Source organism: Myotis nattereri (genome assembly GCF_964212035.1).
Source record: "Myotis nattereri genome assembly, chromosome: 3".
NCBI lineage: Eukaryota > Metazoa > Chordata > Mammalia > Chiroptera > Vespertilionidae > Myotis > Myotis nattereri.
In genome coordinates this window covers 45,706,996-45,732,807 of record NC_138077.1, presented here as the reverse complement: position 1 = coordinate 45,732,807, position 25,812 = coordinate 45,706,996, and the positions used below count along the sequence as shown (strand labels likewise).

At 42.3% G+C, this 25,812-nt stretch overlaps 1 protein-coding gene across 2 annotated transcripts in view; it reads left to right on the top strand.

Moving 5' to 3' along the window:
* Window positions 1-8,278: 8,278 nt before the first annotated feature.
* The window catches only part of MASP1 (MBL associated serine protease 1), a gene marked incomplete at its 3' end in the record, with an annotated part of 62,846 nt that continues 45,312 nt past the window's right edge, over window positions 8,279-25,812 (top strand). The window contains exons 1-2 of one of the 2 annotated variants that reach the window (XM_081088000.1): window positions 8,279-8,715; window positions 14,602-14,833. In XM_081088000.1, coding sequence (XP_080944126.1) covers window positions 8,711-8,715; window positions 14,602-14,833 — 237 coding nt within the window. In that variant the 5' untranslated portion in view covers window positions 8,279-8,710. The remainder of the gene's footprint in view (window positions 8,716-14,601; window positions 14,834-25,812) is intronic. The other variant, XM_081087999.1, reaches the window with a different exon arrangement.

Below are 25,812 nucleotides of genomic sequence, written 5' to 3'. Positions count from 1 at the left end.
TGTTTATTGAGGTCTTACTATATGCAATGAAACACACTATTCTTGGTACAAGGAATACAAAGTAAGCAAAAAAAAAATACAAAAATCTTTGTCAACTTGGAGATTGAGTTATTCTGAGGTTTGGAAAGGAAGCAACAACTGAGAAAATAATTAAAATAAATAGTATCTTAGGTGGTAATGAGTGTGATGAAGAAAAATAAAACAGAATATGACTATAGCAGCTGTGGGTGGGAATAGAATTAGTAGAACAGAGTGGTCAGGTAGGACCTCACTGAAAAGGTGACATTCAGAAAGAACTGAAGGAGGTAAGGGAGTAAACTATGAAGTTTTATTGGAGGTATTCCAGACCAAGAAAATCTAGCTTTCATTAGATTCTCAATGATTTACCAGAAAGATAAAGAACAGTTCCTCTGAAGAGAGCTGAGAAACAGGTAGAGAAAGAAAAATCTACTAAGGAGTGCTGGTGATTGGTTGTGGGATTCAGAAAATATGTAAAGCCAAGAGGATCCGATCAACTGGAAGAAAATGGAGTGATGTCAAATGACTGGATGTCTTGGTAAGGTTGAAGTCTAGATGTAGGTTTATTGAAGGAGCAGAAAACCTATATGGTCAGAGGATGGTGTACTATGAGCTTAAAATTTCCCAGATGGATGTGGCTATGGGTATAGTATATGGCTAAGGTGAAATGGAAGAAGTCATCATTGAAGGTGAGGAGGTCAAGGAATGACATTACTCAAGGTGTCAGGAGGAATTGGAAAGGAAAAGTAAACAATGGTGCCCTGTGCCCTAAACTTTTAATGAAGAGAATGAAAGATAGGACCAAGAGGTTGGAAGGTCATTAACAGAGATGAGTAAGGTATGCCAGAGTGATAGAAGAGTAGGGGAATTTGGAAGGAGGATGGAAAAGTAGTGGTCATGAAACAGCCATAGGGAGTTAGGAAAGTGAGAACCTGACTTCTTTATGATCTGAGTCCTGTCATCCACACTGTCTTACCCCAGTTCTCCATTTGCTTCGTATGGCTTAATCAACCCTGTCCATGGTTGACTAAGATCTACTTGATCTATGTGGCCTTTGCATCTGAGTAACCTCTGAGAGAGAGGAGACCAAATAGGAATGGGTAGCTATAATGGATATAAAATGGATTTAGGTGAGCAGATCCAACAGAGGTATGTATGGTGTATTAATTTCCTACGGCCTCCATAACAAAATACTATAGACTAGGTCCGTGGTTGGCAAACTGCGGCTCGCGAGCCACATGCGGCTCTTTGGCCCCTTGAGTGTGGCTCTTCCTAAGCCTTCGTAGTGCCCTAATTAAGTTAATAACAATGTACCTACCTATATAGTTTAAGTTTAAAAAATTTGGCTCTCAAAAGAAATTTCAATTGTTGTACTGTTGATATTTGGCTCTGTTGACTAATGAGTTTGCCGACCACTGGACTAGGTCATTTAAATTGCAGGAATTTATTTTCTCACAGTTCTGGAGGCTAAAAGTCTAAGATCAAGGTGTTGACAGGTTTGGTTTCTCTTGAGACCTCTCGCCTGGGCTCACAGATGGCTGCTTTCTTGAGATGTACTCCCATGGTCATTCCTCTGTGTTGTCTATGTACTAATCTCTTCCTCTTATGAGGATACCAGTCATATTGTATTAGGGCCCACTATAAGAGTCCCCTTTTAAAGACCCTATATTCAAATATAGTCATATTCTGAGATACTAGGGTTTAGGACTTCAAAATATGAATGGGGGTAAGGGGGAACAATTCAGCCCATAACAAATAGTGTATGTCTTAGGTTCTTAAGGACCCCAAGATTCCCTCTTATACATCACCTTCCCCCACGATTACTATGAGGAGAAACAACCAAACAGGAAACCGGATACCCTGTGTTACCAGCTAGGCTAGTACCAGGTTCTCAGAATCAAGCTCTTCAGTAGAGTTTGGTTAAATGACAAGGCTGCCTTTGGTCAGAAATTTAAGTGTAACACCCCCACCTCCTGCTAGTTTAAATCTTAATCTCCTCTCCTCCCACGCTTGGTCCAGGTGAACGAGAAAGAAGGTCAAAGAGAGAGCCAGAATTGCCTTAAAGAAGCTGCTTCCAAGTTGTTTCTCACTGAGTGAAATAAGGCAGAAAGCAGAAGATGATGTGTGGTTGACTCAATTTCACTGCCCACTAGTAAACTTAGATTCTAGCTTAGAGAAGAGTGAGGAAGAGGATAGTAATCAATTTAGACTAAGAGATGGGAAAAGGAGAGAGGTATCTCCTCTTATAGAGACCAAAGGAGGTTCTATAACCCACAAGCCTAATGGCAACTGGAATGCATGAAGAATTTGCTCCCCAGCAGAGGTCAAAACACTTTAGCATACCTCTTTATCTGACAATACTCTGTGGTAGGGAGCCGAGCTGTGTTGGCCAGGCAAGTGTCTTAAAAAGTAAGTCTGTTTTTAAAGTACTTAGTCTCTCTTTTTTAAATAAATCTTTATTGTTCAGATTATTACAGATGTTCCTCTTTTTCCCCCCATAGCTCCCTTCCACCTGGTTCCCACCCCACCCCATGCCCTTACTCCCCACCACTGTCCTCATCCATAGGTGTAAGATTTTTGTCCAATCTCTTCCCGCACCCTTCACACCCCCTTCCCCCTTAGAATTGTCAGTCCACTCCCTTTCTATGCCCCTGCTTCTATTATATTCACCAGTTTATTCTGTTCATCAGATTTTTTTATTTACTTGATTTTTAGATTCACTTGTTGATAGATATGTATTTAGTCTCAAATAGAGTGGCCTACAATTTTGTCTAAAAGAGCAGGCGAGTATGGAAATCTGAGTTCATGGTCTCAGCCCCACCATCTAATTTCTGTGCAACCCTGGGCAATGCATATATCACCTCTGGGACTAAATTACCTCATCGCAGTATTATTAATCAAGTAGGTAAAATAGAGATGATAATATATGGCCTTTACTGGCTATTTTGGGGATAAAATGAGTCATAACAGAGAAGCATTCTTCTTGGGTATACCTTTTTCTTTTCTCTTAGAGATCACCCTCTTTTTAAAAAAAAAAACAAACAAACAAATTTTATTGTTGAAATTGTTTCATAGGTCCTCCATTCTCCCCCACTCCCCTGCCGCCTCCATTAACCTCTTTCAGCATGCTCCCATGGTCACCCGCTTTTTAAAACTACTTTGAGATCTTCTAAACTTTAATCTCATCTCAATAGTAGTGTGACAGATATTGTTCCACACACTGAAACAGAGATGCCATGAAGTGTTTGAGTAGGGATGTGCTTTCAAAAGATAAATCAAAACACCTACTCCAACATTTCCATTGCAAATTAGAAACTCCAAACCCAGGAGGACAGACAGAAAGCTCAAGGCTTCACATTGGGTTTGGGCAAAATGTGGTCTCCATTCCTGGCATCTTAATTCACAGACCAGTCTTTTTCCACCATGACTTCACCCTCCCAGCCGTGGGCAAACTACGGCCCGCGGGCCGGATCCGGCCTGTTTGAAATGAATAAAACTAAAAAAAAAAAAAAGACCGTACCCTTTTATGTAATGATGTTTACTTTGAATATATATTAGTTCACACAAACACTCCATCCATGCTTTTGTTCCTGCCCTCCAGTCCAGTTTAAGAACCCATTGTGGCCCTCGAGTCAAAAAGTTTGCCCACCCCTGCTCTAGACCCATGCTCCCAACATGTAGCCATTTAACTTTACAATTTTTTTCATATACATAAATGCCGCCTAATTATTATTTTTAAAAAACTTTTATTTCAATCAACTCTGGATTTATTTTTTAACTAAAATCCATATATTTGAAAACATGGTACTGCCGTAAATATAAAAATAAAGATAACGAATAAAAAATTGTTAAATTCTAGCAGAATACCGTTGCGTCCTCAAGACTCTGAACCTGAAATCTGCCTTTCCTTGTTAAAGGGAAAATAGGATTCATGGTATAATGATACCACTTTGACACTTTCTTTTTTATAATATTAGGAGTGAAGGAGAAATTTAAAAGGCAGGACTCTTTTTGGCATATGATGGTGACAGACATTGAGAGTCAACTCATACAATCCCCACTTCTAACCCCTGTCTTCTTTAATGCCTGCTTCTAATGTAAGTTGTAAAACCCTTGAAGTTAGTGGTGGCTGTAGGACCCAGCTCTGGCCTGTGAGACATTAAGAGAAGCCCCCCAATGCTACCTCTCCCTCTTCCTTCTTCTTTTCTGCTTAGATAGTGACACGACATCTGGAGTCACTACAGCCATTTTGTAACCATGAGGCAACAAGCATGACAATAAAAGCCCAATTCCTACAGCTGGCAGAGCAAAAAGAAAGAAAACAGTGTTGAGTAGTTGCCCCAGAACTACCTACCTCCTCACTTCTTGCTATATAAAGAAACTAAATTCTCTATATTTCAGCATTAGTCAAGGTTTCTCTTTTTACCTACCAAACAAAATTTTACTGACCCAGTGTTTATTAATTCCAAGTATTTGGCACCTGCAACCAGCTTGACACCACTGGTAGCATGTCTTTCATGCTTTGGGGGAATCTTCTGTAAGAGAACCTGTATTAGTTTGCTAAAGCTTCCATAATAAAATACTGCAGATTGGGCAGCTCAAACAGCAGAAATTTATTTTTATTTTCTCACAGTTTTGAAGACTAGAAGTTCAAGATCAAGGTGTTGGCAGGTGTTTTAAAGAAGTTCAAGATTAAGGTGTTCTTTTGAGCCCCCTCTCCTTGGCTCACAGATGGCCACCTTCTTGCTGTCTCCTCACATGTTTTTTTTTTTTCTTTTCTGTTTGTGTCCTAATGTCTTCTAATAAGGACATCAATTACATTAGATTAGGTCCCACCCTGACACCCCATTTCAACTTAATCACCTCTTTAAAGACCCAATTTCTAAATAGTCATGCTCTGAGATACTGGGGGTTAGGGCTTGCTTCAACACATGCACTTTGGAGGACACAATTCAGCCTATAAAAGAGCTTAACAGTTTATTTATTTAGTAGAAACTATTTTTTTCCTTCCCTGAATTCTTCCTGGTACATGACAACAAGGTTCATGGGTGTTCAAAGTCCACAGGCAGGATCAGGAGTTCTCAGATGAGAGGAAAGTGTCCTGAATTTGGGGTCAGAAGGCCTGGGCTGTAAATATTGGTTGTCCTCTTGCTGACATATTTAGTCTCTCTGAACCTATGTCATCATCTGTAAAAAGATAGGAATATTACTTATAATAAGTATTGGCATTTTTTTAAGTTCCCCAGATGATTCTGATAGTCTGGTAGGCTCTGAAGTGATGGCTTTCAGCATACTATAAGTCATTGTGTTGAATAACCCAAATTTTAATTCTAAGCTGTGATCTTTGGAGCTATTTATCAGTTTCTTGGATATTCTTAGGAAGCTTGGATTTCAGACTTTGCCAACAAAAACCCATTGCCCAAATTCCTTACATTTTTTAACACATTCATGGAATTCCAGAAGGTTCCATCTTAAGAGTTGCATATAATAAATACTTCAGTAGAACATGTAAACTAAGTCCTTTCTAGTGGTAGGAATGCTGTGGCACTTACCCTCTTTGTAGTAGTTTTTTTTTGCTCCTTTACCCTGACTATAACCTGGGGGTATTGAGCCCACATCTGCCATTCTATAATTTTATGATCCTAAATAACACTATTAGTTCCTTGTATGCATATTTTAAACCTTTTAGTGAAACTTTAAAAAAAAATAGCTAGTTGAAGCTTCTTGAAAATTATTGTTCTGAATATTTATGTTTGAATTCTAATTAATGGGATGTTATTATGGCAACAGATAAAACCAGTGTCAAGATTAGAGGACCACTTTGTACTCTTTGACTAGCTTTATAGGTCATTAGTAATCCACCTGACCTACTATAAGTCAATGTGCTGAATAACCCAAAATTTAATTCTAAGCTGTGATCTTTGGGGCTATTTATCAGTTTCTTAGATATTCTTAGCTACAATAGTCCTCCAGCCCACATGTGTATGTGTTCATGATCTCAGCAGAGTCCAACTCCCTGATTTCACAGTGGAGCAAACTGATGCCTCCCTCCCATAGTCAACAACCTAGGTCACATACAAGTTAGCCTACCCATATTGAGCCTACTTTCAGACCAATTCTCTTCCATTGCTCCCACTCCCCCATCTATTCATGACACCACAGGGGGTTTTTATCGAAAACACAAGACAATACAGCATCACCAATGTAGTCCAACCCAATGGGAAGCTTCCCTGTAGCCCACCGAGATCACTCCTGAGCCACAACATTCTTGCTTTCACACAGACTCCATCAGAGCCTTGGCTCACTCCCAGGGAGGCACACATCAGATCTGCTGCATATTGGCAGAACTTTGGCTTAGAACTTATTTCAAATGCCTCCCATTGAACGCTGGCAGCCTTGAAAAATCATGGCCAGGAAACCATTCCAGGAGGCTCAATTGCTCTATGACACTTTACGAGGAGAAGCTGATGGCTTTCCCTCCCAAGCTCTCCCCTTCGCACCCAGGACAAATGACTGCATTTCCCTGTATGTTCCCTAAATTAGGAGAGGGCCTGCTCAGCTGCAGCATGAATGGAGGGAATGTCTTTAATGGGCAGGGCCCTCTGCACAGCGCAGTGTGCCTTGCGCCAAATTCTTTCTCCTTCAGTTTTAAAACCCTTGTGTATTCCAAGAGAAATGTAGTCCATGTGTTTCTGCTTCATTTACACTTAAATCATTTAAATGTTGTTTTGTGAGAGTTATTTGATGTCCAAGGAGCCTGTGAGTCTTCTTAATAGGACTTTTAAGGGGTTGTTTCTATTATGCCTGAAACACAAAGCAACATTTCGTTGAAACAGTGCCTGAAGATAAACCTATTCTCTCATCCCATGTACTTGCACCCACATTATTGACCACAGCCTCTTAATGAGGCGAACTTGGCAAGGCTGGCATTTGAAAGTGTTAAAATAGAGAAACTAGAGAGAAAATGGAGCAAGGAGAATTTCAGTGAGATTCAAGCCATCATTCCCTAAACGGTGCCAAAGCAAAGTTGGGAGTGCATGAATGTGCCCCCCTGGTTAGAAACAGTGGTAGCCCTTTCTCAGGTACACCACTGGCTAGCTAAAAAAGCCCTCTGTAAGTATAATCCCACTTAAGTTTCATTGCAACCCCATTTTCTAGGTAAGAAAACAGAATTGAAGATGTTAAGTATTGGACCTAAAGTGCACAGCTGGCTTAGATATAAGTTCTGAGTCTAGCACTGTTTTTAAAATGCTTCAAACTGAGTTTCTCTTTGAATGTTGTATGTACTTGAATTGTCACATGCATTTGTAATACATTACTGAGAAGCAGTACAATATAATAAGTTAGAGCTCAGATTTCTTTCCTCATTGCTTTCTAGCTGTGTGACCTTGGGTAAGTTGCTTACCCTCTCTGGGCAGTGTCAACACCTGTAAAATGGCGACACTATTACTACCCACCTAGCTGAGGTACAAAGATGATTGGAGGGAATTAACACATTATTAGACAGGGTCTGACACATCACTATTAGTGGTAGTAGCAGGAAGAAGTAACTAAGGGATGGGCAATCTTGGCAAGTCATGCAGCCTCTCTGAGCCCCAGTTTTTCTATTTGTAAAATGAGTATAATGGTATGACCCTCACAAGTTGGTGGGAGTAACTAAGATGACATCTATGTGTCACTCTGCCTAACGCAGAAAAGGTTCTCAGTAAAAATCTCTTCTTTTATGCCCATTTGGTTGTCATTGTTGTGAAGGGAGTTACTTCACTTATTATCCAGCACAGCTTAGATCTGGTGCTGATTTCTCCACAAACCTGCATATGGACACATATACAGGCGTGGCTCTTCCTACACCTGGGTGCAGGGCTTTCTGACTGCGAAGCATCTTCTCTGGTGCTTAGACCTCTGCACCCGCTGAGTTGCTAAACAGCACAAGCTCTGTGGGAGCACAGAGCCAACTGCAGGGCTCTGCTCCCACATATTCTCGGCCAGCGGCTGGGCTCACAGGAAAACCTGTGCTGTTGGCCCACAGACCTGGGGACCAGGGATCTGTTTTCTTTCCCAGTGTCGATGTTCGAATTGCCTTCTTGGTTGGTTATTTCTATTTAGTTGGTGTCCTTTTGCCAATGTCCTGAAAAAGAGCAGAAAACTATAGCCATCTGGCAAGGGAGAGTGAAGAGAAATTAGACTTTGCCCCCCTCCACCCTCTACACTCACACACAGTCACACACACACACACACACACACACACACACACACATACACACACGGTGACACAAATACCTATTTGAGCCACTCAGTTATTTTCTCTCAGGGACTGGAGCCAGCCAAGCAGGATAAAGGAGGGAACTGGAGGAGCAGATCTCTTCAGGAAGACAGATTCTGTTCTGTCAGGTTCCTCTGAGTGTGTGTAAGAGGGAGGAGAGAGAGGAGAGAGAGAGAGAGAGAGAGAGAGAGAGAGAGAGAGAGAGAGAGAGAGAGAGAGAGAAAGGCAGAGGGAGAGAGGGGGAGAGGGGATCTGTTGCAGGCAGGGGAAGGCGTGACCTGAATGGAGAATGCCAGCCAATTCCAGAGACACACAGGGACCTCAGAACAAAGATAAGGCATCGCTGACACCACATCGGGGACGAGCTCACAGACAACTCAGGCCGAGGAGGACCAAGGCCAGGCAGCCAGGAAAACCCAAGGCAAGAAAATGAGGTGAGTGCCAGGGTAGGAATGGGCAAGGCTGTCCCTAAAGGGACCGGGTGTCAAATAGCCCCGCAGTGTCTGACCTTGTCTCCGGGCTGACTCACCTTTGTGTCCTATGGGTGGTACAAAGGGTTTCTTATCAATCCTTGGGGCTCTGAGAGGGAGACTGAGCTGGGCGCCTTCCTGGGACTCCGGAGACATGCAACTTGAAACGGGAGACTTTGTGCAAATCCTGCCCAGGGCTGCTGAGGCTCAGATTCCCCTTCTGCCAGTGTAGGGTGCTGCCTGCTGGCGAATGAGACTTTCCTCCTGCTGCCCACAGGCTCAGTTTTTTGTTTTCCTCCTCTGCAGAGAACATTGGTTTACCTCTCCCAACACTTTGTGAGTTAGATATGTGTTTGTGTGTTTATTTGTTCTGACCGGAAAAGAAACCAGCTTCCCACAGCTCAGCTCTGTGGTTTCTTAAACCCTCAGAAGTTGGCCAGTTAAAATCTCAATTTAGAAAACTAAAAACCTGTCCCCGTTTTACAGTTTTCTATAAATTTCTGAATTTCTGACTGAAATCAGAGGCAGCTGGTGGTATGAATCAGAATACCACTAGCACCAAATGGCTCTTACAGGATACCACAATTGTATTTTTTTAAAAGAAGCCTTTGGTTCTGAACCGAGGATTTTAAATTCTAATTGTTTTTATGCTCTTCAACATTCCCTGTTCTTCAGCTATAGTTTGAGTTACTTGATCCTTCCTACCATACATTCCTTGTAAGTTTTCCTCTGCAAGTCTCAAAACCTTACAACCGTAATTGTTTTTACTACTTATAAGTGTTAATGCTGTTAAGAATTTAAAAAAAGGAAGAAGAAGAAAAGAAAGAAAAACACTGCAGATGTTAAGTCCCTAAACCCCTCTTTTCCCATTAATTTTCTTCTCCATTGAAAAAGGGGGTTCTATTTGTTTCTCTTTTGCAAAGTCACCTAGCAACTTTTCTGGGTCTGGGATCAATGAGGGGCTTCAGACTGTTAACTCTTTGAACTCAGATTACCTGTGGTTCAGAGAGGCAATCGGGTCTTTAAGGTTAATTCTTTTAAAAGAACATTCTGCTCTTTTTAAATCCATTGTAATTTTAGATCTGCCATCTAACTTCATATTCCTTTCTCCTAAAAGTGATGAAATGTATGCCATCTACATGCAATGACAATTTGATTGATCTGTCACTGTTTGAATCTCACCCTACCCCCAATGCCCCAGTCATACCAAACTACAGGGCTGATGAACAAGTTCTGTGTCTTTGCATTTACCCATTCCCTAACCCAGACCATCTTTCCCCCTTATTTTCTACCTAGGGGACCTGATTGCTCCAGCCAACTCAAACATCACCTCCTCTTCCCTAGCCAACATCCTCCGAATAAGCATCCTCTGTCCTCTGGGACTACATCTCTTCTTGTCTTTGTACATCTCCTTGTTTAAATGCCCACCTCCTCTTCCAAGATTGACTGTCTCCTAAGATACAGAATCTTTTCGTAGTTGTATGATATCTGTCTAGCATGATATCTGTTTCCTTATCTGTTAGGCATTCAATAAATATTGGCTGAATTGCATTCAGTTGTTAAATAGCACAAATACTACAGAAAAGTGCTCCACTAGAAGTTTTCCAAGAGTCTTGCCTCCTATAGAAGGGCACTTCAGAGTTTACAAAACCATTTCATGGGCACTGTCTCTTCTGGTTTTCAGATTTTGGATAAGGTAAGGTTTTATGAAAAAGTGACAATAAAAGCAGTTAACAATTTACCCAAAGCCACATGGATGATTTGGAAAGCTCAGACTTAAACTTGGGTCTTTGGACTTCAACTCCAGGACTTGGATTTTTTTTTTCTACCATATTCTACCAGACTCTCAACCAAGTAACATTCTATACAGGCATCTCCCAGTCCTCCTGCACATTAGCATCATCTGTAATGCTTCAAAGTGCCGAGGACTGGCCCGCACTCCAGACCAATTAAACTAGAATCTGTTGGGGGAGGGGCTTTGGTATTAGTATCTTTTTCAAAATTTTTCACATAAAGCCATGGGTTTTTGAATTATTTTTCACAGGATTAATTGCTTTGGCCAGATGCCTGGGCATATGGGCATGGACCCAGCTTCCTCTGTGAGCTTCGGTTATTCCCTTCTTCTGTTGAAGCTAATTCACCATATGGTATTGGCCATGACATGTCACCTCTTGGGGTATCCTTTTCATCACCAGTCAACTAAGGGTGTTGTCAAAGGGATCTATGCAGTCCCTTTCAACTCTTCTACTCAGAGACAGTCTGGATGTAGTGCGGGTTTAAGTGAGGGGAGTGAATGGAGAAGATAGAAATTACTACTCATTGCATAATCACTGATCTACGCAGGCATTTTTATCCTTCCTGATGGCCTGTTCCCACACTGGAGCCTCTGAAATCCCAGTTTTCGACATTACTTTTGACATTTCAAGCAAATGTAGCTCAATTTTTTTGATTAGCTAGAATATAGATAGCAGGTGTCAGGAATTGTACAGCCGGTGCCTGGTGTATAAGAAGCCAAAAACAGTCAGAGAGTGTGATGGGGAATGAAAGCCAACACTTATATCCTCTGATTTGCAGCCCCTAAAGCAAGCAAGCATATGCTCAAGCCCATTATGTGCAAGGAGATATTTGTTTCATATGTTCGACTGTTTTGAGATGCAAACAGAATAGAACAGAAAGCTTCGTAGGCCATCCTCCCACACTAAACAGTTGTCTACCCCACATGGTCCTGGGCTTCTGGGCTGTCAGCAGCCGGCCCTTGACAGCCCCGCAGTAGGAGGCTGAGTCTCCTCCATGTGGTCTGGAAAAAGCAGCCATGGAGAAAGTTGACCTTTGAGCCTTGCACAATCTGGATGTCGCTATTACAGGGAAGTCCGATTTGGGAGCCAACCGTCACTCCTAACCCCCCTGTTTTTTGGGAAGCAGCATGATGGAGTAATCATAACTAATGTTTGCCTAGGGCTGGGCAGTTAACAAAGCACTTTCCAACTGCCTTTTTCTGAGAGCAGCCCTGTAGGAAGTCATTATTATCACCAAATGGATGAAGAGACAGAAACCTAACATGACTTTCCCAAGATGGTTCATATAAATGAAGTAAAAGTCTGAACTGGAACCTAGTTTTTCTGCCCCAGGACCAGCACTCTCCCCTCCCCAAGCAGCACTGCAGCAGAACTCCCTGCCCTGCTGACATGGGTATATTTCCTTTCTTGAATGTAAGGCTGCCTGGGCCCTGTGAGTGAGAGTTTCTGGACTCAGCTTTCCTATGAATTCACTAGAGACTTGGACTTATGCCTCCTCTGCCTCTATGGCCCTTCCTCCAACAGATTGGTTTAAAACAATATTGACCCTGGCAATTGGATTAAAACAATTTGCTTCCTTAGTTGCATCTCACATGTTGCTATTATAAGGGCCTTGGAAAAAATTTAAGTAATTTTATTGTTTTCTTTTTATTGAAAAAAATAGTACCGGTCCTTCTAGACAAATTTGAACATTTTGTATACACGAAAATAAAATTAAAAACACTCATATTCCACGTCAGTAATAACCACTGCTAGTACCCTGCTGATATCCTTTTAGGCCTATTTGCACTTACCTATTTATCTTTTATGTAAATATTATGAGAAAGCTATGTATATAGATTCAAAAATTCATGCATATGCACATATACACATATATGCATCTGTACTTATGGGACAGAGGGTTTGAAAAAAGTTTCCTGACTAGCAAAGATATAACTATTAATCCTAAAATGCTGGTATAATTTCCCAGCATTGACTTTTGGGGCTGTATAAGACAGTGGCCCCATTTCATTCATCCATTCACTCATTCAGTCATCACTGATTATACATTAGGCTCTACACTAGGTCCTTTATATACATAACCTTGAATGCTCATGTGAGTTTTTTAATTAGAGATAATCCCATTTTTATATGAGGAAACTGGAGCTCAGAGAGACTAATTACCCAAGATTTTATGGCCAATAAGCAGAAAACTTGGGATTTGAACCCCAATACATCGAACTTCAGGGGCTGTTCCCCTAAAGCAGTGCAGTATGATATGTGCTCAATTGAGTGAAATATACTCCATAGCATCAGAAGTTTTAAACTGGATGATGGAGGAGAAATAAGACAATTAGGTGGGAATGATTACAGCATGTGGAAGAAGGCTGAGTTATGGGTGGGCATGGCTTGCCAAAGTATGGCTGACACTGAGATGAAGGTGGACAGGCAGATCAGCACTAGATCAAAAAGGGATCATCAGCCAACCTGGGAGCAGATGCTTTACCCTGCAGGCACAGTGGAGCAGCATGGTCACATCTGTGTATTAGTAAATCAACCTTGGAGGAAGATTGCTGAATAGTATAAAGTGGAGGCAGGGAGACCACTTAGGATGCAATAGCAATCTATAATAATAAAAGTGTAATATGCTAATTAGACTGGACAGCCAAACGACATTCTAGACGTCATTCCAGACATCCTTCTGGATGAAGCTGCGGCAGCAAGGGCCGAGGCAGAGGCTGTTAGGAACCATCAAGCAGGTAGGCAAGCAGTTAGAGGCAATCAGGCCAGCAGGCAGAGTGGTTAGGGGTGATCAGGCAAGTGAGTGGTTGGGGCGATCAGGCAGAAAGACAAGTGGTTGGGGCGATCAGGCAGGAAGGCAAGTGGTTAGGGGAGATCAGGCAGGCAGGCAGAGGTGGTTAGGAGCGATGAGGCAGGCAGCTGAGCAGTTAGGGGCATCAGGCAGGCAGGCAGAGTGGTTAGGGGCAAAGGCAGGCAGGCAGAGTCGTTAGGGGTGATCAGGCAGGCAGGTAGGCCAGCGGTTAGGAGCCAGCGGTCCCGGATTGTGCGAGCAATGTCTGACTGCGGTTTAGGCCCTGCAGGATCAGGCCTAAACTGGCAATTGGACATCCCCCGAGGGGTCCCAGATTGCAAGAGGGTGCAGGTTGGGCTGAGGGACCCTCCCCATGCATGAATTTTGTGTATCAGGCCTCCAGTATTTCATATAAGAACGTTTACATCAACTGACCTTGGGAAGCAGAATAAATAGTACTTATGGGAAAAGTTGATGAGCCAGATTTGGGATGTTTGAATTCAAGGTCCTTGGGTCTTGCTTGGGTAGGAGAGGGGTCAATCTATTAGATGCTTGGTGTGGTGTATATTGACCATTAGGGCTTTGACGAGCCTTGAACATTCTGCCTCTATTGCATCAGTCACATTGGGTGTGTTCTGTAAGTTTTATTGAGTTTTCCTTGCCCTTTATCCAATTCTTTTAATAGTTCATTCTTTTTTATTCCTACAGCTGGAAATAAATTGTAGGGCTTTGATAATTTTATAAGAACACTTACCAAGAGGGAAAAATTTTGTTTTACTGAGTCTTTCTTAATTCAAAAATTTGCATACCTTGATTAATTTTGTTAAATTTGTGTAAGGTACTGCATCATTAAGTACAAATCTCATTCCAAGATTACTATGTTACTATTACTTTTTAGAAAACAGAAGGGGTTATAATTCTTAAATGAAGTTGAGCTGAAGAAATAATAACTTTTACCTGATTATGAAATTTACATTTTCAACAGAAAAAATGATATGTGTCAGAGTCCCAAATGTGGTATTTGCTGGGAAAGTTTAATAGTATTATCAAATCTTCAAAAGAGCACAACTGACAGAAACTTTAGAAATCACTGAGTTACCGTTTTCTGTATTCTAGAGTGGGTAAGCAAGGCCCACAGGGGAGGAGTAAAGGCAGAAGTCAGTGGCCGAGATATGCTGAGAACTTGATCTCTGGGCTGCTGACTTAGTTAAATGGTGAGGAACTGTGTCTGTGAATGTAAGGTGATCCATTTTTGTCTTTTAGGTGGCTCCCTCTTTATCATGTTTTGTGCTTCTCCTTGTGGAAGGCTTTGGCCCACACTGTGGAGCTGAGCAATATGTTTGGCCAGATTCAGTCGCCTGGCTATCCAGACTCCTACCCGAGTGATTCGAGAGTGACTTGGAATATCACTGTTCCAGAAGGATTTCGGATCAAGCTTTACTTCATGCACTTCAACTTGGAATCCTCCTATCTTTGTGAATATGACTTTGTGAAGGTGAGACCCCTGATATTCCCTAACTGGGCCAGGATATCTATCGGGGAATCTGCTGGGAGTTAGGGAAGCCTAGATGAATTAGATGCTGTGCTTACTCCCATGCTGGGCAGTCCAGTGAGGGAGACACAAAAGGTTACAACATGATGAATGAAGGTGTGAGTGGCATGCTCGGTGCAGGCTGAGTCACATAAACCGGGAAAGGACCAAGAGGAAAACTGAGGCTGGCAAAGTGTGACTCAGCCAAACTCAGCTTCCTCTTTTTATTTCTGTTCTCAAAGTCTTTAATGTTTTCATTAGCCTCTATTCCAAGGTCACTTTTAATTCACAAAAGCAGAAAAGGGGAGGGACCCCAGCATAAGCATTAATCAGACTGAAACACATCTGTAAGTGTGTCGAAATCTGAGGCACTAGAAAGCATTGCCTCGTTCCCTAAGTAATGATCAAGTGTTTTGAGGAGTGTAGGCCATCCAGCAGCAGACAGTAGGAGATGAGATTGGAAGGTTAAACTGGGGAGAGATTCTGAGCAGCCTTGAATGTGATGCTAAGGAGTTTGTATTTTATCATCAAAGGGTATAAGCAAGGGTGGGGGTCACTATCAGAGGGGAATGTAAAGAAAAAACACATGGATGAAGGGCAGGAAATAATCAACAGAAAGCCCACAAACAAGACCATGGATGGGAAGCTGCTCTTTAAAAGTGGGGCTAAGAAAGGTTGGAGAACTTTCTTTCTGTCTTTCTTTCTTTCTTTCTTTCTTTCTTTCTTTCTTTCTTTCATTCTTTTTTAATTTAAATTAAAAAAATATGATTGGAGTACTTCTGAGATATTGAGTGTATTAAGGTTGTGTCTGATTTGAAAAGATGAGAACCTGCTTTCTAAACTTTCTCTGACTTCCTGGAAGAGGTTCTCATCAAACAACTCTAGAGCAGACTTTGCATATTGTTAGGATTATTATAGATTCATTTTTCCACAGCCAATATTTCAACAAGAGTTAGCCTTGTATTAGCCAGAATGTTTGATCAACAACAAAGTAGTGAGTTTGCAAGGTGCTTTTACACTTATAATCTTATTCAACCTTTAAAACAATCCTATGAGGCAAGTTCTACTATCCCATTTAACAGGCCAAGAAAAAATCCAAGAAGGTAAGGCAACTCACCCAAAGTTGTATAGCTAGAAAGTGGCAAAACAAGGATCTAAACCCATGTCTTGCGACTGTCATTCCCATGCTTTTTTAACTATACAAGCTGTGATCCACTAAGCCTCAGGATACTGCAGGGGGTTACAAAGCCACTAGAGGCAGGGGAAGCCTGGTAAGTGGGGCTGTGAATTCCTACCCTGCTTAAACTCATTTTAATTGCTGGATGTTGCTTATCATTTATGTTGGGTCTGCATCAAAAAATATTACTTGCAACAAGGGTTTTGTGACTTAAAAAGCTTCCAAATTGGTATTCCATGGCAAAGTTTCTAAATTTCCACACTATTGACATTTTGAGCCAGATCATTCGTTGTTCAGGGAAGCTGTTTTGAGAATTATACAATTTTTAACAACATCCCTGGCTTCTACTCACTAGATGCCAATAGCACTTCCCTCTTGAGTTGCGAGCACCAAAAATGTCTCCAGATCTTGCCAATATCCCCAGAGAGGCAAAATCTCCTCATTTGAAAACCATTGCTCTAGGGAATGCTGCCCTTCTTTGAATGTTTTGTGCTAGGGACTATGAGAATTTAGGGATACAAAAGATCTGGCCCCTTTCAAAGAAAGATGAGCCCAGAAAATAGCCACTGCACAAGATGGAAAAGAGTAATGACAATGAGAGGCTGACAAGTGGAGCCAACCTCTCAGGCAGGGGTTGTTCACCAAGACCCTAAGCATGCATCATCCTAAATTGAAATTTCTGACAAACTGGACAATTATGTCCTTTAGGATATAATCTAGCCTCTGCCAGAACCAAACCCTAAGAGAAGATAGATTATGGGTAGGGGCATTAGGTTAGCATTAGGTTAGAATCTCCCAGCCCAATTCCCCAACTAATACTGGTCATAAAACCAAGTTAGTCTTGAATATGTGGACTTCACCAGAAGAAAGGTGACCAAACATTGGCTAAATAAGACAGTACACTCCATAGATTCAGACAAGGCTAGATGTGAACTTCCTAACTGCTTCTTTCCTCTACTTTCAAACATGTCAACCATCTAGAAACTTTCTCAGTGAGAACACTTGATTTTATTGGTAGCTGAAGCCTCACAACCATAAATTTACAGATTTTTTTTCTTTAGCTGCAACAATGGCTTATTTTCATTATCCCCACCCCTAGAATTGACTCACTCTCAGTTCATATGCATTGAGCAATTATTTCTCACAAGTTTTCCTCTTATTCAGACAGATGCCAGGTTTGACCTTGTTAGGAGTCCTTTATGAAGATGACAAACAAACAATAGAGGATTTAAATTATTCCTTTGCCCCAAATAAATTAAGTCTCCTGGCAAAGGAGATTAAGGAGCTGACATCAGCTGGGTTTGTAATGGGGAAAAAATGACAAGGTACTGTTCAAGGGCAACAATAGAATCAGAAGACCTTTCTGACACTGAATTAAGGACACTGGAATACATTTCTACCCAAAGCTTGACCTTTCTGGATGAAGAATATGTTGGAAATTGATTAATGGTTCCCATCCAGGCAGGTAAAACACCTTTCTGAAAGCCCAAGGAGATGGAACTAAACCTTCTGGAAGGAAAGGGTAGTCTTAAGTTCTTGCCTGGGTTTCAGGAAATGCCTGTTCTAGTCCCGTATCTGCCATTAATTTCCAAATGATTGGCAGTGGACAAGAAAATCTTGTAATACTCACTTTGCTCCAAAATCAGACTTATAACCAAAGATCAGTCTGCTTGAGACAATGCAGAAACTGAGCTGCCTACCTGAAGTGCCCTGCAGTTCTTGTAGCTCTGCCCCAGACACATTTTGCCAAAATCTTTGAAGGAAGGAATTAACACCTTGGGTGGAGAGAGCAAGACGCATTTCTTTACTTGAGCTTGTCCAGCTGACTCCCTTCTAGAATGCCAACCAGCACCAGCATTAGCCTCCCTGCAGAGGCTCCAGCAGCCATGAGGCCTGAGCAGGCCTTCCTTTGCAGGACACTGCACCCTAGTCAGCTGGCAACTGGTGCTCATATGGAGACAGTTCCTGTGCCCTTGGCCACACATGCCTTGCACAGTTCCTCTCCTGGAGTCAAGAACTCACAGAATATCAGGCTGGTGAAGCCCTCTGCATACTCATCTAGTCCCACACAATATTTGTTGTTTTTCACATATTATGACCCAATGAACGTTTTCTTCTAAGAAATCTTCTAGTCAGCCATTAGAGAAAACAGAAGTGGGGCTGCTCAGAGTGAAGGTGACTCTGAAGCTCACTCTGCTCACTCATCCTCCATCACCCTGAAGTTCACACCTATCAGGAATTATAACTTGACTGTTGCTTACATTCCTGTTGGACAGAAGAGGTGACTGGAGCTCATAATTCAGGAACAAGACTAGTACTCTGGCCTCTGAACTCCCAAACCCAAAAGTCTTCTACATATAGTTGAAACCCATTCACTTTTTCTAATTGCCCTACCACCTGCGACCCCAGAATATGTGTCTTTCCTGGCTACTTAATGAAAGGGAGGCTCTTCGCTTTCCATCTGCATGAGTATGAGCATGCCACACCACCCTTGGATAAGTCAACATCCTCTCCAAAATTCTGTTTTTCTCATCTGGTCCATAAAGAGGTGAGATGAGATATTCACTAAAGTCCCTTAAATTCCAGAATTCTAATCCTAATCCTCCTTGCCAGAATTTTCCAGATAAGCCCACCAAACCCTTAATTTTCTGGTTAGAATAATGCCAGAAACCAGTAATGATATGTTACGATGGCCAATTCTCAAGGTTCCATGACCATATGCACTCCATTAAGAGCCTACAGTCTGCTGGGGATGCCTTAGTGACATGTCATTTAAAGAAAACTTGTAAACATATCATTCCACTGCTGTCCTTTTTAAATATCACTGATTTCCATTTGATGATTTCTATCCAGAGATGTTAAATGCTCATATAATATGCCCTGTTTTGAGGCTTTATTACTCTGTGACTAAATTGCCTTGGTAGACTTTGAAGTAGGTTTAAAGAACCCTCCAGTTCACAAGAACCCTTTTCAGCGCAGCCCAAACCCACAGACCACCCTTCCCAGCCTGACCCATCAGGGTGATATGACCACACTGCTGACACTGCATATCAGTAGCTTACAGAAGAGCAGGACCCCCAAGGCTGCAGTCCAGATGCTCCCATTTTAGGAAATTCCTCTCTCCGACCTGATTTCCCGCAGTCCTTGGTCTTCAAAATGCATACACATCTGCACAACAGCATCTGCTTCCTTGGAATGTGTCTGCAGTGCACAGATGAGGCATACAAATCACAGCTGGTTAATGTTGCAGGTGAGGTCAGAGCACAGATGCTGGCCAGGGAGTCGGTAGGCCTGGATTCTTGTGGTCTTTCTCTTCTAACTAGGTAAACCATGGGCAAGTGACTACTTCTATATGGGGTCACTGACATATAGGGACTTGAACAAGATGGTCTCTAAGGCCAATGTAACCCTCATATATATGTAGCTAAGACTTCAAAAATCATAGTTCAATTCTATCATCATTATGATAAAAGCCTAGGGAAGGGCAATTTATTGGCCAAGGTCACACTGGGACCAAAATTTATATCTCAAGATTTTCAGTCTCTTTCTTCTTTTAAAAAAAATTAAATGGCAGTGGAGTTCCATATACAGATGCTCAGGGTTTTTTGTTTTTTGGGGTTTTTTTTTTAAGTGTAATGTAATATAAGTACAATGTAAGGCAAACATTGTCCATAGTCAAACTTACTCAACCTCTTAAATATATTACAGCACTGTCTTGCAGTATATCCAGAAAGGACTTTTTTCTCATAAATGCAACAAATTATAGTTCTTTTGGTTGAGCATCAGGTGAAGTGGTAAACTTGTGCTTAGAAAGGAGCTCTGGAGCTGTTACTGAAGGAGGTACTTAGAAACCAGAACCACCAAGGGGACAGCATATGCACACATCCTATTTTCATTTTCACTCCATGACATCTGTTCATTGGAAAGGTAGACAATAAAAACCTGCATGCAGTTTTTATTCTCTTCTCTCCTTTACTCATTGAGTGCAAATAGCTCAATTGGCATCTGTTAAATGCTCATGTGATATAACACCACTGTTCCTCTGTTAACTCTATATCCTTGATGTATTCAGCTTTTCTTCCATTCTTTCCACTGTTAGCCACTTAGTTCCAATTCTTATTCTTCTCACCCGGCCTATTGCAATAGCCTCCTAAATGTCTACCAGCTGTCAGTCTCTCCTCATCCAGTCCACCCTCTATATGTGTCCAAAGGAAAAATGCTTTGATTGTGCCATCTCAAAATCTTTCAATGTCTCCCCACCATCTATGGAATGAAGTACCAGAATCTTATTGAAAACTTTCCATAAACTGGACACTACACTAAAGGCAGGGTCCACAAAGATGAGTACCTGTCCTCAAGGAATTCCTATGAGACAAGTACATAATTAATAAAGTAAAGCTAGGCAATTAACACATGTGGTATAAGGCAGTATAAAGGTTGGGAAGTGGTCATTTCTGGGTGTTCAGGAAAGGCTTTGGAAATAGTTAATGCTTGAGATAAGTCTTGTAGGGTAAATAGGAGTTCAATAGTGCATTACCCTAAGCTTCTCAATCTCTCTAAGCATTGGTTTTGTAATCAGTAAAGGAAAAAGAAGTTTATAATGATACAGTACTTTTCTCAAAGGTTGTGGGAGGGTTTAAATGAGATAATGGCTGTAAGTGGAATCAACACTGCAAAAGGCAGTCATGCTCAAGGGTTCAAAAATCAGGCATTAGCCGTAACCAGTTAGGCTCAGTGGATAGAGCATCGGCCTGCAGACTGAAAGGTCCCAGGTTCGATTCCAGTAGAGGGCATGTACCTTGGTTGCAGGCACATCCCCAGTGGGGGGTGTGCAGGAGACAGCTGGTCGATGTTTCTCTCTCATCGATGTTTCTAACTCTCTATCCCTCTTCCTTCCTCTCTGTAAAAAATCAATAAAATATATATTTTTTTAAAAAAAATAAGTACAGTTTCTAACTGATCTAATAATAAAACAACATATTTTTTTAAAAAATCAGGCTTTAGAACCAGTCAGAACTGGGTCAGGCCCTGCCTCCACCTCTTATTGTAAACTGTGGATAATAATAATAATGTCTATCTCATGGGCTTCTTGGGAATGCCAAATGAGATCAATGTTTTAATGGTGTATGTCCTAGACATCTGTGATTAGCTCAGTAAATATTATTACAGTGGTAATGATGGCAATGGTCTGCGTAACTAAATGCCTGCTGGTATCAGTGGATGCTCAATAAATACCAGTTTTCTCATGTCTACCACGAGTTGGTTATCCATGACCTTGCTCTTGTCAGGCAATCTATAGAAAGGTACTTTGAAAGACCTGTTCAAGTGCAGGAGGCTAATTCTCATGAGTGTTTACCTGTAGCAACACAAACTTATGGCAGATTCTAAACTATTGCCTCACTTTATTCTCATGGAATAGGGAGAGCAGGGATTATCATACCTAATTTAAAGGAAAGAAAACTGAGCACAAAAAAAACTTAAATGGATTTGTCCAAGACTCCATAGAAGGCCAAGTCTCAATTCCTGGTCTTCTTACTTCTAAGTCATGATTTTTATCTTCACTCAGTCCCTCTCAGAACAGACTTTATCCTGGTAGGGAACTTGATATGCTTCCTGGCTATGCATTTTTTTCTAAGGCAACACTGCCTATCAGAGTAACTCAGTAAAATTTAGTAAAACGAAAGGACCTTTAAGGATCCTGTGTTGTCTAGATTTTGTTAAAGAACTCTTTTATCCTGATTTTGAGAGAAAAATATTTTACAAAAAATAACTGGAAATGGAGTCTGGGCTATGAAAGCTGGGTAATGCTCAATTTATCTGTTTGTGATACACAAGTTCTAGCGGTGAACTCAAGGTCATTCCACTAGGCCAGTGGTCGGCAAACTCATTGGTCAACAGAGCCAAATATCAACAGTACAACAATTGAAATTTCTTTTGAGAGCCACATTTTTTAAACTTAAACTATATAGGTAGACACATTGCTATTAACTTAATTAGGGTACTCCTAAGGTTTAGGAAGAGCCACACTCAAGGGGCCAAAGAGCCTCATGTGGCTCATGAGCCACAGTTTGCCGACCACGGCACTAGACTATCAGCCTCATAAGTTCAGGGCCCATGTCTGTATTTTTTTCCCAGCAGTGAGCACAGTCCTGAGACAGAACAGAAAAGGGCATATGTCTCCTGATGGTGAGCATAAAGGAAAGGACTCTGGTCTAGAAATCAATCACTGACTTCTGCTGAGACATTGGGCAAGTCACCTCTCTGCTTTGGTCCTCAGTTTCCCCATCTGTCCAGTGAGAAAATTGGACTCGCTGGCCTCTGCAAGCCCTTTCAGTCCTGATGGTCTGTACCTCCCACTCCACCGCCCACTTCCCCAGGCCTCATTGGTCAGTCTGCATCCTGCTGCATAACTAAGAGATGAGTCCCTCTATGGCCCTGCTCTGACCCCCGCCCCTAATTTCTGTGCAGAGCTCTGTGTTTACTCAACCTTCAGGCTGTGGCTGACCCCAGCTACTGCAGTAGCTCTGCTAATTCTGTGGGAGTGGACAGGAGGCCTTGGATCCTGAAAGAAAAGAGAATGAGAAATGGATAAATGTCTCTCGTGAATTTTAATTGCATTCCCTGGTGCGATTTTTTCACTAAAGAGGTACCAGCTCCCAAACACCAATTCTAGCTGATTCAGAAGAATCAAGAGGTGAAAATGAGCTTCAGAAAAGTGTGGAAAAAAACACACGAATTTTATGCAGGAAGTGCAAACAGCACAGGCTATGGGTGATGGGAAGCAGAAGGAAGGTCACAGTGCTGGGGCAGAGAATGTGCTCAAGTGTGGGGGAGTTTGAGGGGAGTGTGCCCCGAGGTATGGGCACACCTGGTGTGCAAATCTGTGTGCTGGTGTGTACACAGGCAGCTCTCAGATACACCTTAGTAAAAAGCGAAGTTGATTTACTTTGGTGTGCTCATTCATAAAGGAAAAATTAGGGAACAGGACATGTCCATTTATTTGACAAATATATTTCTTGAATGCCAGAGCTTGAGATATAACAGTAATTAAAACAGACAAAAATCCCCGCCCACAGGGTACTGACATTGAACTGGGGGAAACAGACAATAAACATTGAACATAATCCATAAGTACATTATATAGTGTGTCATAAGGTGATAGGCAATGAAATAGAGCAGGGTAAAAAGGGGCCCTGTGAGCCAGGGTGGGGGTTATGATTGAAATATGTTCGGCAGGTTAGTCCTCATTGAAGGGGTGACATCTGAGCAAAGACTTGAAGAAGCTGAGAAAGTTAGCTATGTGGCTTTCTGGGAAAAGCATTCCCATAGGAGAGAACAGCCAGTGCAAAGGCTGGGTGTGTTTGAAGAACAGCAGGGATGGCAGTGTGGCTGGAGCAGAGGGACAGGGATGGGAAATGGAGAGGTGCTGGGGACAGGGAAGGAGAGCCTGCTCCTCAGGGGGCTGGGAAATAGGGTCCCTGCTAAATGCTGACAGGCAGTTGCAGACTTGACAAGCTGCTTTCACACCAGTTTTTTCATTTGACCTCTTGACTCTTAGAGGACAGAACTAATGTCCACCTTGTATGTTTGTGAAACTCAGCCTGAACATAGTGGTGTGCACGTAAATGATTCACAGCTGGATCTGGGTTGGGAAGGGAGAAGAGATGCACAATAGCCCACCACTCACCACTCACGTACTAGACATAATATCTCAAGAACATAGATAATAGTAAAATGCTAAAATAGTTAGTAGGTGATGAGTTTTTATATAATTTGTTTTTGATATATATAAGTTATATGTAAGTTTATGAAACTTGATTTTTCATGATGGCTGTATTTAAGAACAGAGTCACAAAAAAACCTTGAAAAGTTGGCAGTTGGCGCCTATAAGCTGGTACAAGCTGGCTCCCACACACCATTGCCCAGGAAGGTTAACATGGCACATGAGTGAGTGGTAGAGCAGTGACCAGAATCCAGGCTGTTTGGTTCCTATTCCTGCTCTCTGCATGGGAACATTTGAGGCGGTGCATTTAGGCCAGGGTGGGGCAGAGGCCTGGGCAACGGCAGAGGACAAAACCAGCTCACACATTCCTGGAACTGCTGGGTGACACTGGGCCCTGGCAGGCCCCCCTGTCCACTCAGCACGTACTTAATCAGTACTTTCACTCCAGTCCAGACTGTGACGCACCTTGAGCCAGGCAGCCCAGCTGAGGAAGAACACAACGAGGCTTTGTCTTTAGCAGTCAGTCCTCCAGCAATTTTCCTGTCCTCAACCCTGGGTGCAGCCTCCTAGTCCCCTGGGGATTTGCATGTGAATGGGCCTGAAGTCACTGAAGGGGTCAGGTGGGGCATCTGAGGCAGCAAGAGTGTAAATCCTTCCTGGCCCGCCTTCCCAGCCTGGATTCCCAGACTCTCCCTCCACCCATCCCCCCTACTTCCAATCCACTCCCACTGAGCTGGTGGGCATTGCCAGTTTCCCACCTGCAGGATGCCTGCTTCCCAGGCTCCCAGCCACTCCTCCCCAGCCAGCTCTTTTCTTCTCCTGGGCTCATGCTGCTTGGAGACCATCCCCTTTTCTGTCCAGATCCCTCCCTGAGAATGGGCAGTCCTTGCTGCAGGAGGCAGCTTGGACTCCAAGGACCTATGAATGTAAGGGAGCTGTGACTCAGGCCCTCACAGTGTTAACTGTGCCAGCACGTGGTGCATTGACACAATACCTTGTTAGGGGCTCCCCCAGCTCTGTTAGCAGGTTTTCACTCTGACTAACAAGTAAATAAGAACACTGTGCTGGCATTCTCAGTATACTTGGGCCCTGATCCTGGCTCTGCCATTAGCAGGCCATGTGACTTTGAACCAGTTGCTTCACTTCCCTGAGCCTCAGTTTCCCCATCTAAGAAAGGAAAGAGATAGACTTGATAGCTTTTAATGCCCTTTTGATCTCTGATATTCTGTGGTTCTCTGATTCCAATGACTGAACCAGGGCCAGAAGACAGGGCATCTGGAGTTTGTCTCAGGTCTGCTGCTCCCAGGATATGTGGCCTTGGGGACTCATCACCTCTCTGGGCCCAGAATGACAGTGTCTACCAGAAGTGCATCCATCACAAGACTGCTATCACAAGCAAATGAAATAAATAAGGTGAAAGTATCCTGCCAACTGGAAAGTTTCACACAGAGCAAAGGGACTATTACTACTGCTATTACTGTTGTCGATACTATTATTATTATTATTATTATTATTATTATTATTATTTTTATGGCCACATGACTTGGGCCAGCACTGGAGCACCAACCTCCAGCCCTTCTCAAATGAGGCCATCTTGAATGTTAGACCTACCAGCTATGCTATTTTGACTTATATGGCTTTCAAGCGCTTCTGAAATACAGCCCAGCCAGTGTGGCTCAGTGGTTGAGCATCAACCTATGAATCAGGAGGTCATGGTTCAATTCCCAGCAAGGGCACACGCCTAGGTGTGGGCTTAATTCCCAGTGTGAGGCCTGCAGGAGGCAGTGTATCAATGATTCTCTCTTATCATTGATGTTTCTATCTTTCACTCTCATTTTATTTCTGAAATCAATAAAGATATATTTTTTAAAAGGAAGCTATTAAGAAAAAGAGCTTCTGAAATACAGTACACACATACACACACACACACACACACACGTACACACGCACACATGCACACACATCTTTTTTTTTTTTCTGTCTGCTCCTTTAATTTGCTCCTTTTCATCATCTTTAACTATAATTTGAACAACTGGATAAAGT